At 42.5% G+C, this 18,799-nt stretch overlaps 1 protein-coding gene across 3 annotated transcripts in view; it reads right to left on the bottom strand.

The window, feature by feature from the left end:
• Positions 1-4,058: 4,058 nt before the first annotated feature.
• The window catches only part of MAPKBP1 (mitogen-activated protein kinase binding protein 1), a 99,429-nt gene continuing 84,688 nt past the window's right edge, over positions 4,059-18,799 (bottom strand). For 2 of the 3 annotated variants that reach the window (XM_086612774.1, XM_086612773.1), the window contains 10 exons: positions 18,462-18,511; positions 17,705-17,941; positions 16,551-16,720; positions 14,791-14,936; positions 14,133-14,303; positions 13,152-13,230; positions 11,263-11,573; positions 9,565-10,476; positions 6,047-6,132; positions 4,059-5,054 (listed from right to left, as the gene is read on the bottom strand). In XM_086612774.1, coding sequence (XP_086468900.1) covers positions 4,761-5,054; positions 6,047-6,132; positions 9,565-10,476; positions 11,263-11,573; positions 13,152-13,230; positions 14,133-14,303; positions 14,791-14,936; positions 16,551-16,720; positions 17,705-17,941; positions 18,462-18,511 — 2,456 coding nt within the window. In that variant the 3' untranslated portion in view covers positions 4,059-4,760. Of the gene's footprint in view, positions 5,055-6,046; positions 6,133-9,414; positions 10,477-11,262; positions 11,574-13,151; positions 13,231-14,132; positions 14,304-14,790; positions 14,937-16,550; positions 16,721-17,704; positions 17,942-18,461; positions 18,512-18,799 lie in introns of all 3 variants that reach the window. The other variant, XM_086612772.1, reaches the window with a different exon arrangement.

The raw sequence follows: 18,799 nt of genomic DNA, 5'->3' as shown, positions 1-18,799 counted from the left end.
CTGCCCGCCGCTCCATGAAAATGAGATTCCGGGCGTGGGCCGCGCAGCTCAACAGCAGCTGAGTAACAAATGATCACGTTTTTATTGAAACGGTTCAAGACACGGAGTACAAATGAATACAGAGTTAAAAACAGCTCCCAGAAGGAGCCTCACAGTGAAAAAACAAAACAAAACAAACGATTTTTTTTTTTTTTTTCCGAATAATTAAAAACAAACAAACAAAAAAAGAGAGACATTTTAAAGGATTATTTTACCTAAAGCCGAAAGTATAAAACCACACATTTATAAATAAAGCAGAAGGGATTTTTTTTGTTTCGTTTTGTTTTTTAAACGGGTGAAGGAAAAGGGCGGTGTTGGAGAACACAGGTAAGGAGTTGCCTGCCTGGTGCCTAGGGCGCACGTGAGACATGCGGAGCGGACATGGCTTATTCCCAACGCTGCTGCTCCGCTCTTTACAGCGGGTCACCCACACGAATACAGTTCCAGCTGCCCCCGTGTTATTTACACACATGATGCGAAATATGGGACATGCTGGTCCTATCCAGAGAAGGAAGTACCTGCTCACTCGGGGGCTGCTAGAAGACCTGTCTATTATTTTAATGAGGTTTTTGTCATTTAGTATCCTGGATGCTACACATCCAATGGGGTGGGGTGGGGGGAGACACCGTATACATGCATGAATTTACCAATGGTGTTTAAATACCTGTATTTCATTTTTCCTTATATATAATTATATACATATTCTTTCTTTTAAAAAAATTAAGTTTGTATGTTTCTACTCCCAGAAAGAAAAGTCCTGATTTGTCTGACTCATGATGAAATCTGCAAAACGGGGGACTGGGGAGGAGGCTGCTGTAAAGCCTGCCCCAACCATCGCCTGAGAGGTTGCATGGAAAGGAGAAGACAACCTGAGAGAGGAGGTGGAAGAAACGCAGACTGCCATACTCACACAGCTCCTGGGTGCTACTGAGGGATGGGGAGGAGGAAGGCATTACTCTGCCTGCAGCAGGAAATAAAACAAAAAGAGTTTGCTGCCCTCTCAAGTTGCAGCCCTTCCTACTGCACTAGTTCAGAGAGCCCAAGAATGAACCACAGGCAAAGCAATATTATTTACAAGATGGAAAAAAAACCCACAACAACTATTCTCCTTTTGACCAGGAATGCTGGGTTGGAGGGGACAAAAACGTATGTAAAGAGGACAGGTAAGTCCAAATTATTTCTTCAGGCTTTATGTTAAACAAATAACTTGTCTTAACACAGATAGTGGGATGTGGCTATGCTAACACCCACACAAACCAGTAAGAGGGATAGACCCAAGTTTATTACCTCCTCCCACAAGCCTCTTCACTTCCCAGGCAGTTACTATTCAATATTTCTCTGCCTGGCCCAAGGGACAGCCTGTGGTGAAAAATATTCACAAGGTGCAACAAAACGTAACACATTTACGCTCTCTTTGTTCTGTAAACTAGAATTTTTAGGGATATTTCCTACTGCCAGCAATAGGAAGTTAGTAGGGAAGAATCAGTTGGATCAGTCTCAAATCGTTAAGAGCAACACTATCTTCTCACCCCTTTCAGCAACAAACTTGTGTCACCAGCATCTCCTTTACTGGGCTTCTAATACTCAATTCGTCATATCCAAGCCTTGGGCAAACAGCTCACAACTTTACCATTTAAGAAAAAACAGTTCCTTAGAGGACAGCAAGCGAAGAAACTAGAGGCACAATAGGACATACTTCAAAACAAACCCCTTCTGATTCACTCTTCAATTACAGATCACTATCTCAAGTCCTAAATCTACTTTCCTGAAGCCTTTCTGTACTATATCTTTCGTAGGTATTGGCCAAATGGTGTTCCTCAGGCCAAGACTATCTCTACCTCTACTCTTTTCCTGAGTGTCCTACATACACTATTCTAATTTATTTTAAACTACATAAACATCCTCCAGCTGTTCTACTTGCCCAATACTTCTCTTAACATCATTCTAATCAGATTTTACCTCTGGTTTCCCGTATGCAGCCGTGGCCCCAAGCAAAATCAATTCCAGGAAGCCAAACCCACTCTGATCAGCTTAAAAATCGTATTTGCTTCACGTGACTCATTTCTGAGGAGCTTTGTTTCATATCTCTATGCCAGGTTCACTGGTTGTTGCTCTTATTGGGAATTTCACTCTCTTCACTAGCTCTTCTGTACCATCTCTGACCCTTTTTGTCACTACCTCGAAGTTTAAATAATAAAATGGAATAAAATTGCACAGGGAAGTAATATAAAGGACCCTCAAACCATTATCACCAGTACCAAAAGATACCTGGGTTGAGGGGACTGCTATTTTACCTGAGTGTCTTGTGGCCCCAGTACAGCAAGAAATTTCCTGTATACTAGGACGTATGTTCACAGTCTGAAAGTGGAGAAACTAATCACCTCAAAAGCAAGCTTGACTCACGCTAACTCCATCACAGACCCAACATGACTGCCATCATACACTCCACTCATGGCATCTCCAGCACACCTCTTCACTCAAGGAAACTGCCAGAAATTTCCTCTCTGACTTTCAACTTGCCTTCCTTTGCAAAGCCTGTCTGTGCAAGAGAAGCTGCCCATGGGACCAAGCACACCAGCTGATTCAGCACAGTGCAATGCTGAGAGAGGACTAGAAAGTAACACTTTTAAAGTTTCAGTACAAGCCCATGAAAGGAAAGGTTAGCAAGGACATCTGAAATATGATTAGGCAGATATAAATTACAGGCAGAAGTAGCTAGAAAGCTCTCAAAGCGCTCCCCATGCTGCCAAGTCTTGAAGCACTCAGCAGCGGTGATCAGCCAGCAAACCTGTTGAGGGGAGAAAGAGAACTGCAGATTTTTCAGCCCTGGAGTTATTCAGAAGAAACAGGTCATCCTACATCAGTCTGGCCAGCCCCGTAGAAAAAAGGCTGCACTGCAGATCTCCAGTCACAGAAAGACAAGAAGACAACAGACCACACTTCCAAGTGCCACAGGGTTTCAAAGAGATGACAGCCAGGACAGCAAAATGAAAGACGACTGCTTCAAGCCTGTAACCTGTGGAACCAAGTGATGCAGTCTGGCTGCCTTTGAGTGACTTCCACAGATGCTAGCGTTCTCTCTCCTGCCGAAAGCTTGTTGCATGCATTAGTTTTATAAACTAGGATTACACTGTTCTGCCTTAAAATAAACACAAGACAGACTGGAGATGGAGGAAGAAATAAAGCATTTTGTGTATCTGCCTGTTGTGGAACAGAGTGGGAGTAAGGGAAAAGGTGCTGAAGAATTTCATTGGTTTGAAGTTTTTTTTTCTTAGCTTATCATTGACTAAAGAAACATCACTGGACAGTTTTAAGCCACAACAAACACAACTTAGCATGGGCTTAGAGAAGCTCCACAGAGTGAGAAGAGTATTGCACACACAAATGCCAGAAGGGAAGATTTTTTTCTGTTTCTCAGACCAGAAGTTCATGAAAAGCAAAGAGGCTGGGGGCAGGGGAAATGCTGGTAATCACATCGCAAAATATCTTGTTTGATGTTCTTGGGAAACTGTTTTCTGTGGGTAGTTGAAATAACTTTACAAAAAGTAAGAGAATCCCAGCTTTCTTGGGATTTAAATGTTCTGTTTTCCTGGAAAAGCAAGAAGAAAACCTTTTCCTATCACAGTGAAATGAACAAACAACATGGATGAGCTGTTGTACTGAAGATCTCTCAAATCCAAAGTTATACTGTAAGAGATGGAAACCAGCTTTTCCATGTCACTTCTCAATAAATCATCACTCCAAATTTCCCAGTTATGATAACATCAGTCAATATCCAATCCCTAATCACGAAAGGTGGCTGAAACAAACTTTCATATTTGTATCTCAATCCCTTTTAAAAAATGTCTGCAGAAAACCCAGTCTGAATTATCAATATAATGTCAAATTCCAGAATAAAAATACCACTACTGAATCAATTAAATAATCTCCAAAGTATGGTCCAAGGGTTCCATAACCTTCCCCTGGAGGTGAATGCAGATAAAATACAGTGTGAGGACTGTCTTGTAGCAAGAGAAGAGCAGACACAGTCATCATGACAACAGTAGGATTACTCCAGGTAACAAAACTAAGGCAGGAAAAGAAAGAACAGCAAGACAAGATTTAAGCAGAAAACAGTTCATTAATTGCACAGACACTCCAGCCTGTCTCCCTGTTGGGGGTTTATAATACAGAGATTGTTTCTCGCTGGGATATGGCAAAAGGATTGACAGTTTTTGTTAAAGGACAAAGATAATAGCCACAAATGTGACACAGAGCAACAGTCAGAAAAATAAATTAATAAATAAACCCATAAAAAGTCTGCTTCTTGATTCTCATGAAGCCTTGGAGAGGAAGGGATTGGCTTCACTTGGACTCCTTTGTTTTTAATCAGCAGTTCAGATTTTCTTGGATAAACTGGATTTTCTTTGCTTTAGTTGCCAAACATCCTGACCTCCTGGCTATGAAGAAATTTCAAGGCAATTTCTCCAAACTCCTCTTTCAAGTCTTTGTCTAGAGACAGGAAGTTGAAGACCATTGGGGAAAAAAAATATTAAAATTGTGGCCAGCACATTGCTAAGAATTAAAGCAAGTCAGTTGTAAGGGTCTGAGGAAATCAGTTTATAAAGGTCTCCCCACCAGCCCTAGACCAGTGCAATGATAGCATTGGTCTGAAGCTCTCTCTGTGGTCCTCTTCTTGGGATTATTTCGGCATATTCACAAACATTTGAAAGCCACCCTTCTTAGAGTTTTTTGTCCATGCGCCGTTCCACAGCTTGTAGCAATAGCTCTGAGTACTGTTCCAGCAAAGCTAGTGTCTGCTCATCTCCTAAACTTTTGGGACTCGGTAAGTTGGCACCACATCCCTCATTCAGTGGGCTAGTGGCATCTTGTGGCTTTGCCAGTACCTCCTTCACCTTTGGAAGCTCTTCCTCATCCTTCAGAGAGTCCAATTCTTTCTTCATTGAGGAGAATGTTTCTGTCAGGAGGCCTGCTATTTTATCTTTGTCAGTAGAAGACTCCGTATCATTTAACACCTGAAAATAGAGAGGGGAAAAAAAAAAAAAGAACGCATTGGGGTTTAGGTAGAGCACCAAGAAAGCAGTTTCAGCTCTTTAGGGAAGTGAAGTCAAAGATTCGCAGACCATTCAAGCATCCTTTTCTTCAATATTTGAGACTGTCAATTTAGTGGCATTTAGATGCATTTATTAACATGCATCCAATACTGCTGGTTACACAAAATTCAGAAGCATTACTCCAATAGGATAGAGACGGGAAGCACATTTTTGGGTAGTGTTCCCCTTATACTGGGCCTAAGGAGATGCTATGTTTCCCAGCTGCAGTACAGGTCCAGAGTCTCGTTTTCTTCCTGTCTGGCAGCTGCAGCTGGTCACAGGAACAAAGCAAGGTCAGAGAGCTAATGCAAGCGCAAAGCCCAGAGCTGCAGAGGACCACATGACAGAAGCTCACTGTGGAAGTTTCATGCTTGTTACAGGAGAGTTGACAGATCAGTGCTAAGCAAAGAAAGGAAGAGCTGTTCTATTGCTCTACATGTAACTCTAGTCTGGCAGTGAGAGGGACTGGCGAGTGGTTGCATGTTCCCTCTCACAGCTGACTCACCACGTATCTCACATTTGCTAATCCTTTTCCCAGACATCAGAGAACAGCAAAACTTAAAGTTCCTACAGTATTTTGTATTTCTGAAGCACTGTATAAATATTAACTAATTCCCTAATACCCCTTTGAAAAAGAACATACTGTTATCTTCAGTTTACAGATAGGCTAAACAGACTTAAAAGTTAATTGATTTGCTCAGAGTACCATAGCAAACTGCTAGAAAATCCAAAAGCTGGAAATCAGGAGTTCCTGCCTCCCCCCGTTCAAGCTTAAGGTACAGTCAAGTGGACAACCAGGCAGTTTGTGTCACTGAACACCCAGTCAGGAATACACATTGAGCCAGCAAGCACATACATTGGACGCTCGTGGGCCGTGAAGCCAACCAACAGAGCTCGTGTCAGAGGTCACTCACCATGCGGTAAAGACGAATAGCTCTGCGCATGCTGTCCTGGAGCTCGGATACCACGTGCTCACACTGCTCTACGCTGATGCACAGTTCTGCAAGAGAGGAAAAATAAAAACCCAAACTAAGGCACAGACACACTCCAATATCCACAATCTCACAGTTGGGTAAGAAAACATTTTTTTTTTATAATATATATTTGAAAGACCATGTGCACACACTTCTCATTCAATTTTTAGGGCTGGTTTGAGCCAATCATTGAACAAGCAAGTTCTACATGAGCTTTCCTTCATGCTACCTAGAGATGCTGCTTGTTTCAAACATTCCTATTTTTCCAGTCTTTAGCTTCTCCAAAGTCAGCAATGTTTTTTCTCAGATTGTACATTTTTTGTTACCATCAAGAATAGTCATAGATTATCCATGCCATTCTCCATTATAATCAAAGTAGAGTCTGAATGAAGGCTTCAAGTGGCAAAAGAGATTGATGTGAGGTGCCTCTAATTAGCCTCCACCTAGTCAGAAATCTAAATGCTCCCCCTTCACATATCCTTCTGAACAGCGTATAACTAAGTGCTGAGGATGAAGGATTATACTAAATTATTAGTGTTCTCGACTGAGGACTGAGGTCCAGAGGAGTGTTGGCAAACAAACTCAGTCACAACAGAATCACGTTTCTGAGCAACCCAGGATACGCACTGCTAATACACCCTAATTTGAAAACGAAAAATAAAAGCAAGCAACTGAAGGACACCATCTTCTGCGTGCCCCCACCAGATATTATCTCCAAAGCATCAGAGTTGAAGGCCTGCAATGTTTTAATGAAATAAACACTTTCATGAGTTAGACATGAACCACGAACAAAGACATAGACACACACACAATGTGCAGTTATCTTCAGTTTGCAAAGGCCTGGACAAAGGCCATTCAACTTCCTTTAATTACCTAAAAACAAAACTTGGTCACATTAGCACTATTATTTCTGCAATTCTAAGGTCATCTTTGAAGATGCTGGAGGGGACCTTAGCTAATTTTATGAATACATCTAGATGATGTATAAACAAATACAGCTCGAAAAACATCTATTTATACATAAACAAACACATCTAGAAGAACAAAGGGGCATGAACAAATCCTTCCATCTGCATTTTTGTTCCCAAATCACCCAGCCTTGTAGAGTTTGAACATAGTTGCTTCAGTGCAGTCCAAGAGTCTTGCCTTTTTTTTTTTCCTTGCTGTCCCTCTCCTCCCCTCTTTTTGTTTCAAACCCAGCTGTTTCTTCTCATGATCATTTCAGGATTTCTCCTCTGATCATGCTTTTTATGCTGGTCTCCAGCTCTGTGAGCTGCTGGTCTGGAGAAAGGTCACAAACATAACATAAATGCTTGAGTAGCAGGCATTTTCTGCCTCTTGGGTGTGCAGAGCAGAGCTCTTAGAAACCAGCAGAGAATATTAAACACAGCAACAGTATTAAGCACATCTACAGCATTTTAACTGTAGATGTCAACATGCTTTAACAAAACAATTAAGTGCCTTTATCTGCAGCTGTTATACAGGCAGGAAAATGGAAGAACAGAAAAAGTAAGTGGAAATCCAAAGTCACAGAGCCAGTCAGAAGCAGAAGAGGTCTCTGTCAATCCTACAGTTCTAATCTAAACTGCCACACTAATATCCACAGAAGCCACAGTAAATTGTTCACGACAATAGCCAACTTGGCTCTAAACAGCTTTTCCAGCATCTACCACTAAAAATTTAGGAAACATGGTCTGCAAGAAGCTAAAGGCTGACAACTGTCTGCTAAGAAAAAAAAATAATTGGGGATTCACTGTGATAATCATCCTAACTCACTAAAGGATGTGAGGATCCTGTCAGGGCATGCTATGTACTGGGAGCCACTTTCAAATAAAAAAAATTAATCACTGCTGCAAAAAAATTGCTCTTTCTCTGCACCATCTTTGCTAATTCTACAAACAACTAACCAAAACCATGTGATATGTAGCTTGATTCCCAAGTGAAGAAGAGAAGACTCAGCCTGAAGAGTACAGACAACTGGACTGTTACTTCTCTGCTGTAGGATGTGGTTCCACAGCTCCACGCTGCATCTGCTGTTGAAGGAAGCATCACCTCTGTGGGGGTAGGGTCTGAAAGTTTCAGACACCCTTGCTATTCTACAGAGCAGCTACCCAATGGTATCAGAACAGTGGGTCCCTCACACAAAACACCACGTTTCATGTTTTACGTAAGACTGCTTCAATCTTAGGGTGTTCGATCTCTTTAGAAATGCAGAAAGAAAAATAGCAGTGCATCAAAACCAGATTATCCCTCTGCAATGCTTTGGTGCAGAAATATTGCGCTTAACCGTTGTGACAAACGGTGGAGCAGCCTGGCACCACAGAAAGTAACTGATTAGAGGATTACAGAGGTGTCTCTTCTCAGATATGAATAAGAACAACATAGCAAAAGAGATTAGAAACTGTGTACCGTATAGCCCCCTGAAGGTACAAGGTATCAGTGCAGTGGTTAACATTCTACTTCCTACTGCACAACTCAGTCGAGTATTTCAGGAAGGCACATTTCCTTTCAAGTCATGGCACAAAAGAAAAACCTCAAATGCTGTCGGACTAAACAGACACAGTCTTCTCTGCCACTGGAGGTTTTCCTGCCTTGGAGGACAGGATTTTTGCTTCCATTTGAAGTTACCTGCTGGTTTTCAGTTGATTGAAGTACCTTAAACCAGGTTCTGTAAGAGATCTAAGAGCTGTTTTCAGCAGGTAAAACAGTTTCTCACCTCACAGTTTTTTCTCCAAACTAGAGATAATTCAAAACTTAATCCACGTTCTTTATGCTCAAACCCAAAAGCTAGGCCTGCATGTGCATTCCATACCCAGTTTGCAGACGCGTCCTCAAAGCAGAGTGACAGCAGCAGAGATTTTTCTCACTCTCACAGGTGATTACAAAGCAAGGAACTCAACTTGGTCAAGCCTCATCTCACACAAGAAAACCATGTGCAAACCCTTCTAGACCCTGCACACCAACAAAGTAAAGCTTGAGCTGCCTGGCATAATTTGCTGTCACTATTATCTGTGCTTGCTAGGTCCAGCTAGCACATGTTGACCTCCACCTTCATCTGCTGGTCAGACATGCTCTGAGCGGGGCATGGGGGATGTAACCCACACACACTCAGAGGGATTCCCAGCATGTCAGCTTTTAGCACTGACCAGAAAGAGGTCTGAGTCCCTACAGGTAATTGTAGGACTAAAACCACGAACTGCTGAAGTCTACGAAAAACATTCAGCTAAAAAGGACCTTCAGACGTAAGACCCAGAGGAAATGAAAATTAAAGACTGAGAAAAAGATGTCAGGTTGAATAAGTGTCTCACCATTGAGGGGATGGCTTATGGAACGAGACAGGTGCAGACAGGACGAGACAGGCCAGAAGCTGGACGTAAAGAAATGTGATGGGATCGTGAGGCGGTTCACAAAGACAGGAGACAGAAGGGGGAAGATAAGAGATGGGTATCCATGCACACCTGAGACCTGTGCCGAGGCAGTTATAGATGTAGGAGACCTCGGCCTGATGGGGTCTAGTGGGCAAAGTCCAGGTTGGTTGTCTAGCACACAGGCGATGCCGGTGATCCTCTCCCTGCCCCTGGGCAGTGCGCCCCCAGGAGACCTTATGTGCTGGCCCTCTGACAACTCCCTCAGTTTTGGATTAGTGACCCCTTGCTCATCCTGGCAACCTGTCCTTGAGACTGGACTCTCCACTGGGCTCTCCTTAGCAAGTCCTGTTGGGATCTCTTTACCAGGAACCAGAGATCCAGCAGTTTGATTCTCCCTCTTGGAGGCTCGGACCTCAGGAAAAGAGGGTTTCTTTTTACAGGCTCCAGCAGGTGACTGTGGAGACTGTGGCTCAAGCAGGGTTTTTGTTTTGGTAGTGGGTGAGAAGGAGGCCAGCGTGGGTCTATCAGGCAATGGCTTGGGAATGTCAAGAATCAGATGTGCTCGGTTTGATGATGCCAACTTGCTGTGGAAGGACTTGGGAGATGAGCAGTTTACAACTGGCTGAAGTGCTGGCTTCACAGGAACGTTTTCTTTCACTGGTAGCTTAATCTTCTCAGCATCTGCTGTGGAATTAAACTGTGTCTTCTCTGCCACTGGAGGGCTAGTCCTCCCATCAGTCAGCATTTCGGTGGAGTAACCAAGGTACAGATTTTCCCCTACAGATATGCTCCTTGACATCTTAGCCCGGAAGCTGGTTGTGGGGTTCATGTAGGACTTTGGTTTTGCAGCCCTGACATCTTTGGCCAGCAGAGCACCAGATCCATCCATCTTCAACATACTGGCTGATAACACCCTGCAATTGTTAGGTCTGGGATCCTTCTCAACCACCAAAAGAGTCTGAGGACGCTGCTTGGCAGAGGATATCACTCCAGGACCCTTATCTGTGAAAATTAAACAGATAAACATACCAAAAATAGAAAAGAGCCTGCAGCACATTTCAAAATCGGAAAGTAACAGAGCTGCTCCAGCCTATGTGCCTCTATTCAGCCCATGGGAGAGGTCTACAGAACCATTACTTCAGGTTAATATCACCAAGCCTCAACAGCTTTGTTTTTTGCTCATCCCTCATCCTGCTCACACACTGCTGCTTACGTGATGAGAGAGACTTGTTCTTAAAGCACAGGCCAGAAGACCTCAGACCACCACTACCATTAACTGAGAGGCCAGAGGAAGCAGGAAAAAACTTACAATATCATGTTGCAGTGATAAGGTTTAACTTTTTTAAAAAACAAACTGAATGCTTATTAATGGCTCATGAATTGATTGTTCAAAAAATTGAATTCTTTCACAAAGAGTGCATGGATACAGTAAGCTCGCTCTTACTGTCTTGTCCTTCCCTCTTTCTCTCCTCCCCACCCTGGGGAGCTTCAGTCTTGGCCTGGAGCAACCACCCGCAGCAAAAGAATTTATTTGCAGGCAGTTCATTTCACCCTTGGCATTGCTCCTCCCACAGCTGCCAGACAAATATCAGAGACTGATGATTAGGAGACCAGCATTTGCATTACAAATTAAAAATAGTTTCCCTTGACAGGCTAAGAGTTAGAATACATGCAAAGCCTGTAGCTCAGAATGCAGAAAGACATAAGCTTAATTTAATTCTCTACTCAAGCTCAAATCTGCCCATTTCATTCTCAGGCTTATACCATTATTCCAACCCATGTCCTTACCCTCATGAACCAGGTCGTGAACTGACTGCGCCTTTCTCATCACTGCATTCACAGGGCTTTCTGGAAAGGATGCAATAACCTGTCCAGAAGCCATACCAACTCTGCTGGCCTCCAAAGCTGATCTGCGCCTTTTCTGGACATAAACAGCCCGATTTGAATTTACACTCTCCAGGAATTGACTGTTCTCCAATGCATCACCAGGATGGCTGCTGCCATTTTTCAACAGGTCTGGTGTAAACCGATTGGTCTGAGTTGGTGGCTCGATGGGCTTTGAATCCAGTATCAGATTTGACGAAGAGAGTGACAATCGTCTAGAGAACACAATAAAGAAATCCCAGTTAAAACAAGTAAATACATTGCCCTGGACAAACAGGTACACACATTAAGCCAGTTTCTCTGGGATAAAGAGCCCTTCCCTGTCTGGACTTCAGTCAAAAATGCCCTAAGCTGTTAACATTTCATTCTACTCATCCGTGGAAGCACTAGTCTTCAGGCACTTGACCTTAGGCTGCGCAATCACAGATAGCATTGGGTCACTGTTTCCAGAGGGGACACTGTAAAAGGTGAAGGAAAAAGAGAAGGAAAAATTCCAGGCAGAGGGAGGACTGGGCAAAGTCAGGTCAGGTCTTTTCTCTCAGCTCACCTTACTAACAATGAAATATTTTCAATTCTAAGATACTCTAAAAGAAAGTAATTATACTTTCCTAACATTATGAAAGCACAATTACTAGGAAAGCTGGTCAGTATCCTCAAGAGGAAAGCCTAATTTCCTCTTCCTCTCCACTTCAGACAAGCACAGTGGGCTTACTTCGGAAAGGAGGCAACTTTCAATCTGGCATGTTTGCACAGCTGAACGGATTAAAAGCCCAGAGTTTTTCATAATCTAAAACCACCTCTCTTGTTACATCTCTAGAGCCCCAGTGGCTTCCTTCACTCACCATTGCAACTCTCCAGAAGCTTACACAATAACTAACTACTAGCTTTCTTCCCAAACATACAGTCCCAACACAAGAGACAGACTGAGGCATTCCCGACAGCAGCAACAGCAGCCGAATACAGCAATGACAAAAAAATTTCCCTAACATGGTGAATCTAGACACAGCTGGTAAACCATAGAAGTTGCATGCAAATCTGCTCAGTCCTATACAAGGAAATTAATTTGAGCTGAGATTTCAGGGTGTCATTTTAGAGGAATTCAGGAGTATTTGTTTGTTTTAAACGTTTATGAAACCAAATCAATGAAAGTAATTACATCATTTTTTGTTCTTTTTTGTTGTTGTTGTTTCTTTGTTTTTGTTTTGTTGGGATTTTTTTTTTAAACAACAAAAGAAACAGCTTGGAGAGGCCTTTTGGGGTGCTTTAGGGTTGAGGGTTTTTTTGAAGAATAATATCCCCATGGGGCTTTGCATGAGACACCAGAGCACCCTGTCAAGGCATGGGACTGAGAAACAAAGCTGAATAAGAAAGAATTTTGAAACAAAGGAAAAGTTGACAAGCCTACTTTCATTGTCCAAGCTGAATGAAATGCAAAAAAATAAACAGAGCATAAACAGTGAAGAGTAAATTAGATGATTAGCGATTCCTCCAGCTTAATCAAGCAAGGCATTAATCATGAAACAATTCAGCATATTGTTGAAATAGGAAAAAGAACAAAACAACAGTGTTGCTTTAGGAAGAAATAGAACAGCTAAAGTGACACAGGACAGCCTGTCCAAATCACAAGGGTCTGCAAACAGCCTGCGAGGTGCTATGCTAACACTTCTCTGTGCCTAGGCACATCAAGGCCAGAAGTTTGCTCAACTATTTTGACCCAGGGCCTCTCACAAGACCAACTCACGCTAGCCAAAACAGACAGATTTGAGAAACACTCAAAACAAGCAGAGCCATACCTGAGAGCCGGGGACTGGGAAAGAAAGCAAGAGGAAATGCTGCGGTTTTCAGTTCTTTCCAGATTCCTACATGAGCCACCTAAAAATTTTGGTCAAAGGGGAGAGAAAAAGGAAGCAGTTTAGTTACAGAACATTCTAACACATGCATTTTCTTATCACAGAGACTATCAAATGTTGCCCCATGTCCAAGGGGATTTTTTTTTTTTGAGTTAAAACTACCGAGAAATAATTTCATTGCCTTTGCCTTTTCTGTTCTACTTAGATTACTCTCCCTTAAACTGCTCCTTTCCCTAAGGGTACGCCTCCTCCTTTTTCGCCTTTCTTTGTGTCCTATCCTGCCTGTAGGACTGTGAGGCACTGGCATCAAGCAGAAAACAAACCAATCAAAGGAGGAAAAAGAAAAAAAATAAAATAGACAACTTGCATAGATATTGCTGCCTGCAATCATTATCAATTCTAAAAAGATACACTTTGTTCTGGAGTTGGTCGATAAAGACTAACCAGCTCCTTTGCCACCCTGATGTCTCCTCTTATTCTATTCCTCCACCCAGCATTTCAGTCTTTTCTTTTGTGACATTTGTTATGCCTTAGTACACCACTAGAGGCCACTACATGTCACCTATGGGGGGGCGGGGGGGGGGCCGGGCGGTGAACACACAGTTTATACATTCATAGACTACAGGAAAAACTAGTCCAGGAACAAGAGAACGGCTTTTCAGGATGCCAGGGACAATGCTTACCCCAAACTGACAGAGACCCCAAACTGACAGAGACCCCAAACTCATCTACACAAACATATAGACCAGCGGAGTTAACAGATGTTGCTCTTCTTCAGGCCTCTCTACACTGATTCCCCATTTTTGCTCCCTTGCATGCACACACCCATGAAAGCCTAGCAGAACGTGTAGCCTGATTTGATTTATACAGGGGACAGATCTGGAGCGACCTCACAAAGTCCCCTCACCAAGCAGAGAGCTGTACCTTTTCCATCTGTGCTGCCCAGGGTCCCAAAATGCTGCTTGAGGAACTTTTCCTGATCGGGTGTCTCTGGGATTTCTCCCTCTGGGATGCTAGGACCCACATCCTCCTCTCCTTCCTCTCCCTCCAGGTCTGAGATGCCATCTACACTTAGAGGCTCAGTGCTTTCAGAATCTGGGAAAAGGCAAAAAACCCAATGCTGTAATAGCATAATCACAGTAACACTAGCCAGGTTAAAAGAAAATACTCAACAACAATGCTAAATTGAACTTAGAATGTTAAAGCAAAAGTCAGTCAGCATTAAGTGTATTTCTCTAATCTACCATACCCCATGAACAGCATAGCCTATGGGATAATCAACACTAAACCTGCCTCCTTACCTAGCAAAGTAAAAGAAGACCAAAGACACACAAGGAAAGTGCACTTTAACCAACTCCTGCTTCTACAGTGGCTTCACTGAAGTGTCTGTTCAAATGCACCTGAATCTTTACAGCAATACTAGCAAGGCTAATAGGAGTGTGATCTCAGCTCAGCTCAGGTAGAGGGTCAAGTGTCAGAGACTAGGATAGCAACTGGTAAATATGCCATAGAACCATCCCAGCAAGTTTCTGCAGTGTTCCACATCACATATAAATACATTTATAATGTCTTTGCATCTTACCTTCATTTGGATGGTCTGGGCTGGACAGACGACTGCTGCTGTAATCTACAGAGCAGGCACTGTCAGGACTGTGTTTGTCTGGGCATCCATTACTGTGATAACCTCTAGTTAGCTTCCCATGGGGCAAAGCTTTTACCTGGAACTCACTACAAGAGAGACAGGAAAGATACAGCACTAGAAGAGATATTTGTTTTACATGCAAAGCAGCACATTCTAACTTTAATAAGGCCTTACCTGTGTTAGTAATACCTATGATTACAAAAGTAAGGCTTTAAAGAGAAAAAGAAGTTGATTTCTCTCATCATTACACAGTATATTTTTTGCATTTCATTAAGCTTGGACAGTGAAGTCTCAAGGGGACTGTCTGACTTTCTGGGCGTTGTCAGTTTCCCATGATTACCAGGCACCAGCACAGCACTGCCCTGGCTTGATTTCCAGCAAAGGTGAGGAACAAATGTACAGGTCTACATAATGAAAAAAGGACTCAAACCAGGCCTATACCTGCATGAGAGAAACTCCAGTACACCATAGATTTGAGCCCTAATATACTACTTTTTCCATGTTTATGACCTGCTTCTTCGGGCAACTTCAGTATTGCAAAATAGAGAAGATTCTGGGTTTAAGCAAGACTAATTTACTGAAGAATGTTGTACAAAAATACAATATCGTAGGACACGGTTCCTGATTTCGGTTGTGATTTCACGAGTCTTATTTTGTCAAATGACACCAGCACCATTCTTTTGCCTGATGCCTGAGGGCTTCAGTCTTCCATTTTATGAAATACTTTGGTTTCAGATGTACTCCAATGCAAGGGAGGATACAGAAGTCATTCAATGGAACTGAATGGCAATTACCCCTAGCAGCTTGCAAACTCTCTATACTTTGAGATGTGTCCAGTCTGTATCCAACATCACCAGAGGACCTCCCTTTCTTACATAATGGAGCAGTACACAGGTCTGCTCTGTCCAAATGTTATCATAATAAAATTATAAAGGTGAAGAAAGAGAAATCGGTAGAAGCCTAGCAGCTTCAGTTGCAAAATCTTGGGCATGCACTTCTGCATAAAAGCCCGTCTAAAGCTATCAGCCCACTCTTTGTAACAGAGCAGGAGAAGACAGAGGAAATTAAAGAGCTATTAGCATCAGGTTAAGAGGGCAGGGGAAGAATAAATTCAGGGAAGGAAAAAAATGGAGCACAGAATGAAACAGAAAATTAAGTGAGGTAAAACTAAAACAGAAGAAACAGCAGCAGAAGAAAAAACATCTCCACTGTCTCTAGTGTTCTTTTCAATTCCATCTATCTCATGCAAGTCATTCTATTTAATAGAATCATAGATTCTATGTCCCACAAAAGGGTCATCACATACATTTGTTAAATTCTTGCCCAATTAGGTTTGAAAATGCCATAAATAATAGTGTCCTGTCATTTCTCCTGGGCAGGTATTTCACTGCTATGTGTACGCCACTGTTGAGTGGTTTTCCAGCTTCCAAGTTTTCCCTTGCTTATTCCAACCCAGATAAGGGAGAAAGCAAAAAGGCTGCTCCAAAGTTGTTTATTCAACAAAAAACTTGGAAGAGGCCGCTAATATGCAGTTTCCTCCGAGAAAAGATTATTTTAATGGTGCCTTCTTAGTTTCAGATTCCTTTAGCAACAGGCTGGCATAAAACTCTCAACTAAACATGCCTGGCATCAACCACAAGCTGCAAGCAAACTAAAACAGAAACATCTAAGCCATGCACAGCAGAGAGCTTATTTTTAACCTGCTAGGGTCTGTGGGATGGATTTCATCTTGCTCAGGGTAGATTACACACTCCTCACTCTCAGAAGGTTCCAGTTCCTGAGAGAAAATCCCCTCTTCACAAGACACAAGCCGAATCACTTGGGGTCGCACACAAGTCCGGTTATCTTGGGGAGGTATTGAACTGCCAACCTGGTTTAAAAAGAAAGAAAACTAAATTTTACTAGTGTTTTTCCCTGAAGTCAGCAAGTGCTGTGCAGAGCTAGAAAGTATGCATTACAGCACAGAATATGATCAGAAATCTGCGATCAGAAGACACAGCACTCCTGTGTCTTTTCTGTTCCTTATTTACTAAACTTGATGGACTATGGCTGTAATTTCCTATTTTGTTTCCTGTTTGCAATCCCATAAAATCCTCTGGTAAAGTACTGGACTCCCTATCCCTCTTTAACCACACATCAGGAGTGTAAGCCATGTGGCAGCAGGTTCTTCTATTACCTTTTATAGACTGATCAGACATAGGTCAGAGAAGTCTGTGGGCCACAGCTGAAAAAACACTAATTTACGCACACAACGAGTCAAATCCTCTTCTCTGTCACGCACTTTTGAAGGAAGGAAAACCTCTAATGAAGTTAAGCACTAGGACAACTGTAACTGGAAAACAGGCATTAGCTTTCTGAGGTATGAGGACACATTACTTACTGTGATCCACGATACAAAGATTAAAGAGAACTTAATAATCTAGCACAGCCCACAACTAAGGGCATCATATGAGCCACATTTCAGTGGCTATTGGAGTCAAGAAACTGCACCCCAGCAGAGGGAGCTAAGAGGTAACCAGGTACACATCTGTAATTTTGAGCTCAGCTTCTCAGCTTCTTTTTGTCATAAATAATCAAAGAGCTAAAAGAAAACATGAGGTCTTCCCATTGTAGGAAAGAAATCTTTATCCCATATAAAGATTTATATGCTCTACAATAAGATGGCAGAGTCACATGTTGCAGGAGTACAAACTGCAAAAGAGTTATCTAAACAAGTTTCTCAGAAGGTGTTTAGAGCCACCTCTAAAGATATAAAGAATAGCATAAAGTAGTAATAAATGTAGGCAATAATAAACAGAGGCTGGACATATGTACTCAGAGTAGATTCACCTCCTCAGAGTAGTACTGCCCTTACTTTGTTGATGTGCACAGGAAGATCTGCCTGCTCTTCTCTGTCATCTCCAGTGCTGTTTTGAGACAGTGAGTCTCGACTTGGAGAACGGGAAACAGAGAAAGACTCCAACTGACGCAAGTCAAGCATGGATTTCACAGTCATCTCTATGTTGCTGGTTGGCTGGGACCAGCGCCCACGTTGTCGGGGCATCTTGTTCATCGGTGCCTCTGAGCACTGGATTGCCGCTATCTCTTTGGCCTGAAGGAAATTGAAAGACAGACAGTCTTAGGGACTGAGTTCTGCTGATGGAAAAACAGGAGAGAAAACACAAGACCCATGGAAAAAAACATTTATGTACCTGTCCATAAAAGCCCCAAAGCTGTCTGTGAGAGAGCTTAAAATTCCTCCCTTAATCATAAAGCATCAAGCAAGGATGATACTTTGTTGCTGCTTCTTGAATAACTGAACATTTAAATGCTTCACTTGTATCCAAGTATATGATCAGCTTCAGCACCAGATGAGATTCAGGCCAGAAATGAAGGGGCAAAAGCATAACATCTGATGAAAAGATACTAATGTAAAAATCCCAAGTGAAACTGTCTCAAACTAGGCTCTATTTTGCCATCTCCAAGTCATTTTTCACAGAGAGGCTTCTCAATGGTTTCCCACCGCAGCTGCACCTTTCCTACGAGTGCAAATGAAGTTTTTAATCTCCATGAGAATTTCCTTTCCAGTTTCCCTATGACAAGAAATACAGTTTGAAAGTTTAGAAACTCACCCTCCTCATTTCCCAATGGGAAAGGCTTCTTGATAGAGTAAGGTCTGGATCTGGAAAGGGAAAAAGATACATACCTAGTTGACATCCTTGACCAGCAGTCCAGCTTTTTAAAGACCTCTTACCTCATCTTTCCTCAAAGGCAGCATTCCTACACCTTTTGAACCAGCAGATCACTGCTAACGCATGCTTTCCCATAGACTACCAAATCGTTGTATCAAAATTTTAATGGAGACGTACTGTTCTATGTAAGATTTTCACTGACTCAGCAGACCTATTGCAGAACACTTGCCACAGGGCCGTGGCCCACCAAAGGCTTGGGAAAAAACCTTGCACCGATA

Source organism: Tauraco erythrolophus, chromosome 6 (genome assembly GCF_009769465.1).
Source record: "Tauraco erythrolophus isolate bTauEry1 chromosome 6, bTauEry1.pri, whole genome shotgun sequence".
Classification (NCBI taxonomy): Eukaryota; Metazoa; Chordata; class Aves; order Musophagiformes; family Musophagidae; genus Tauraco; species Tauraco erythrolophus.
Note: the sequence above shows the minus strand (reverse complement) of the source record. Positions and strands in the feature narration are given on the sequence as shown.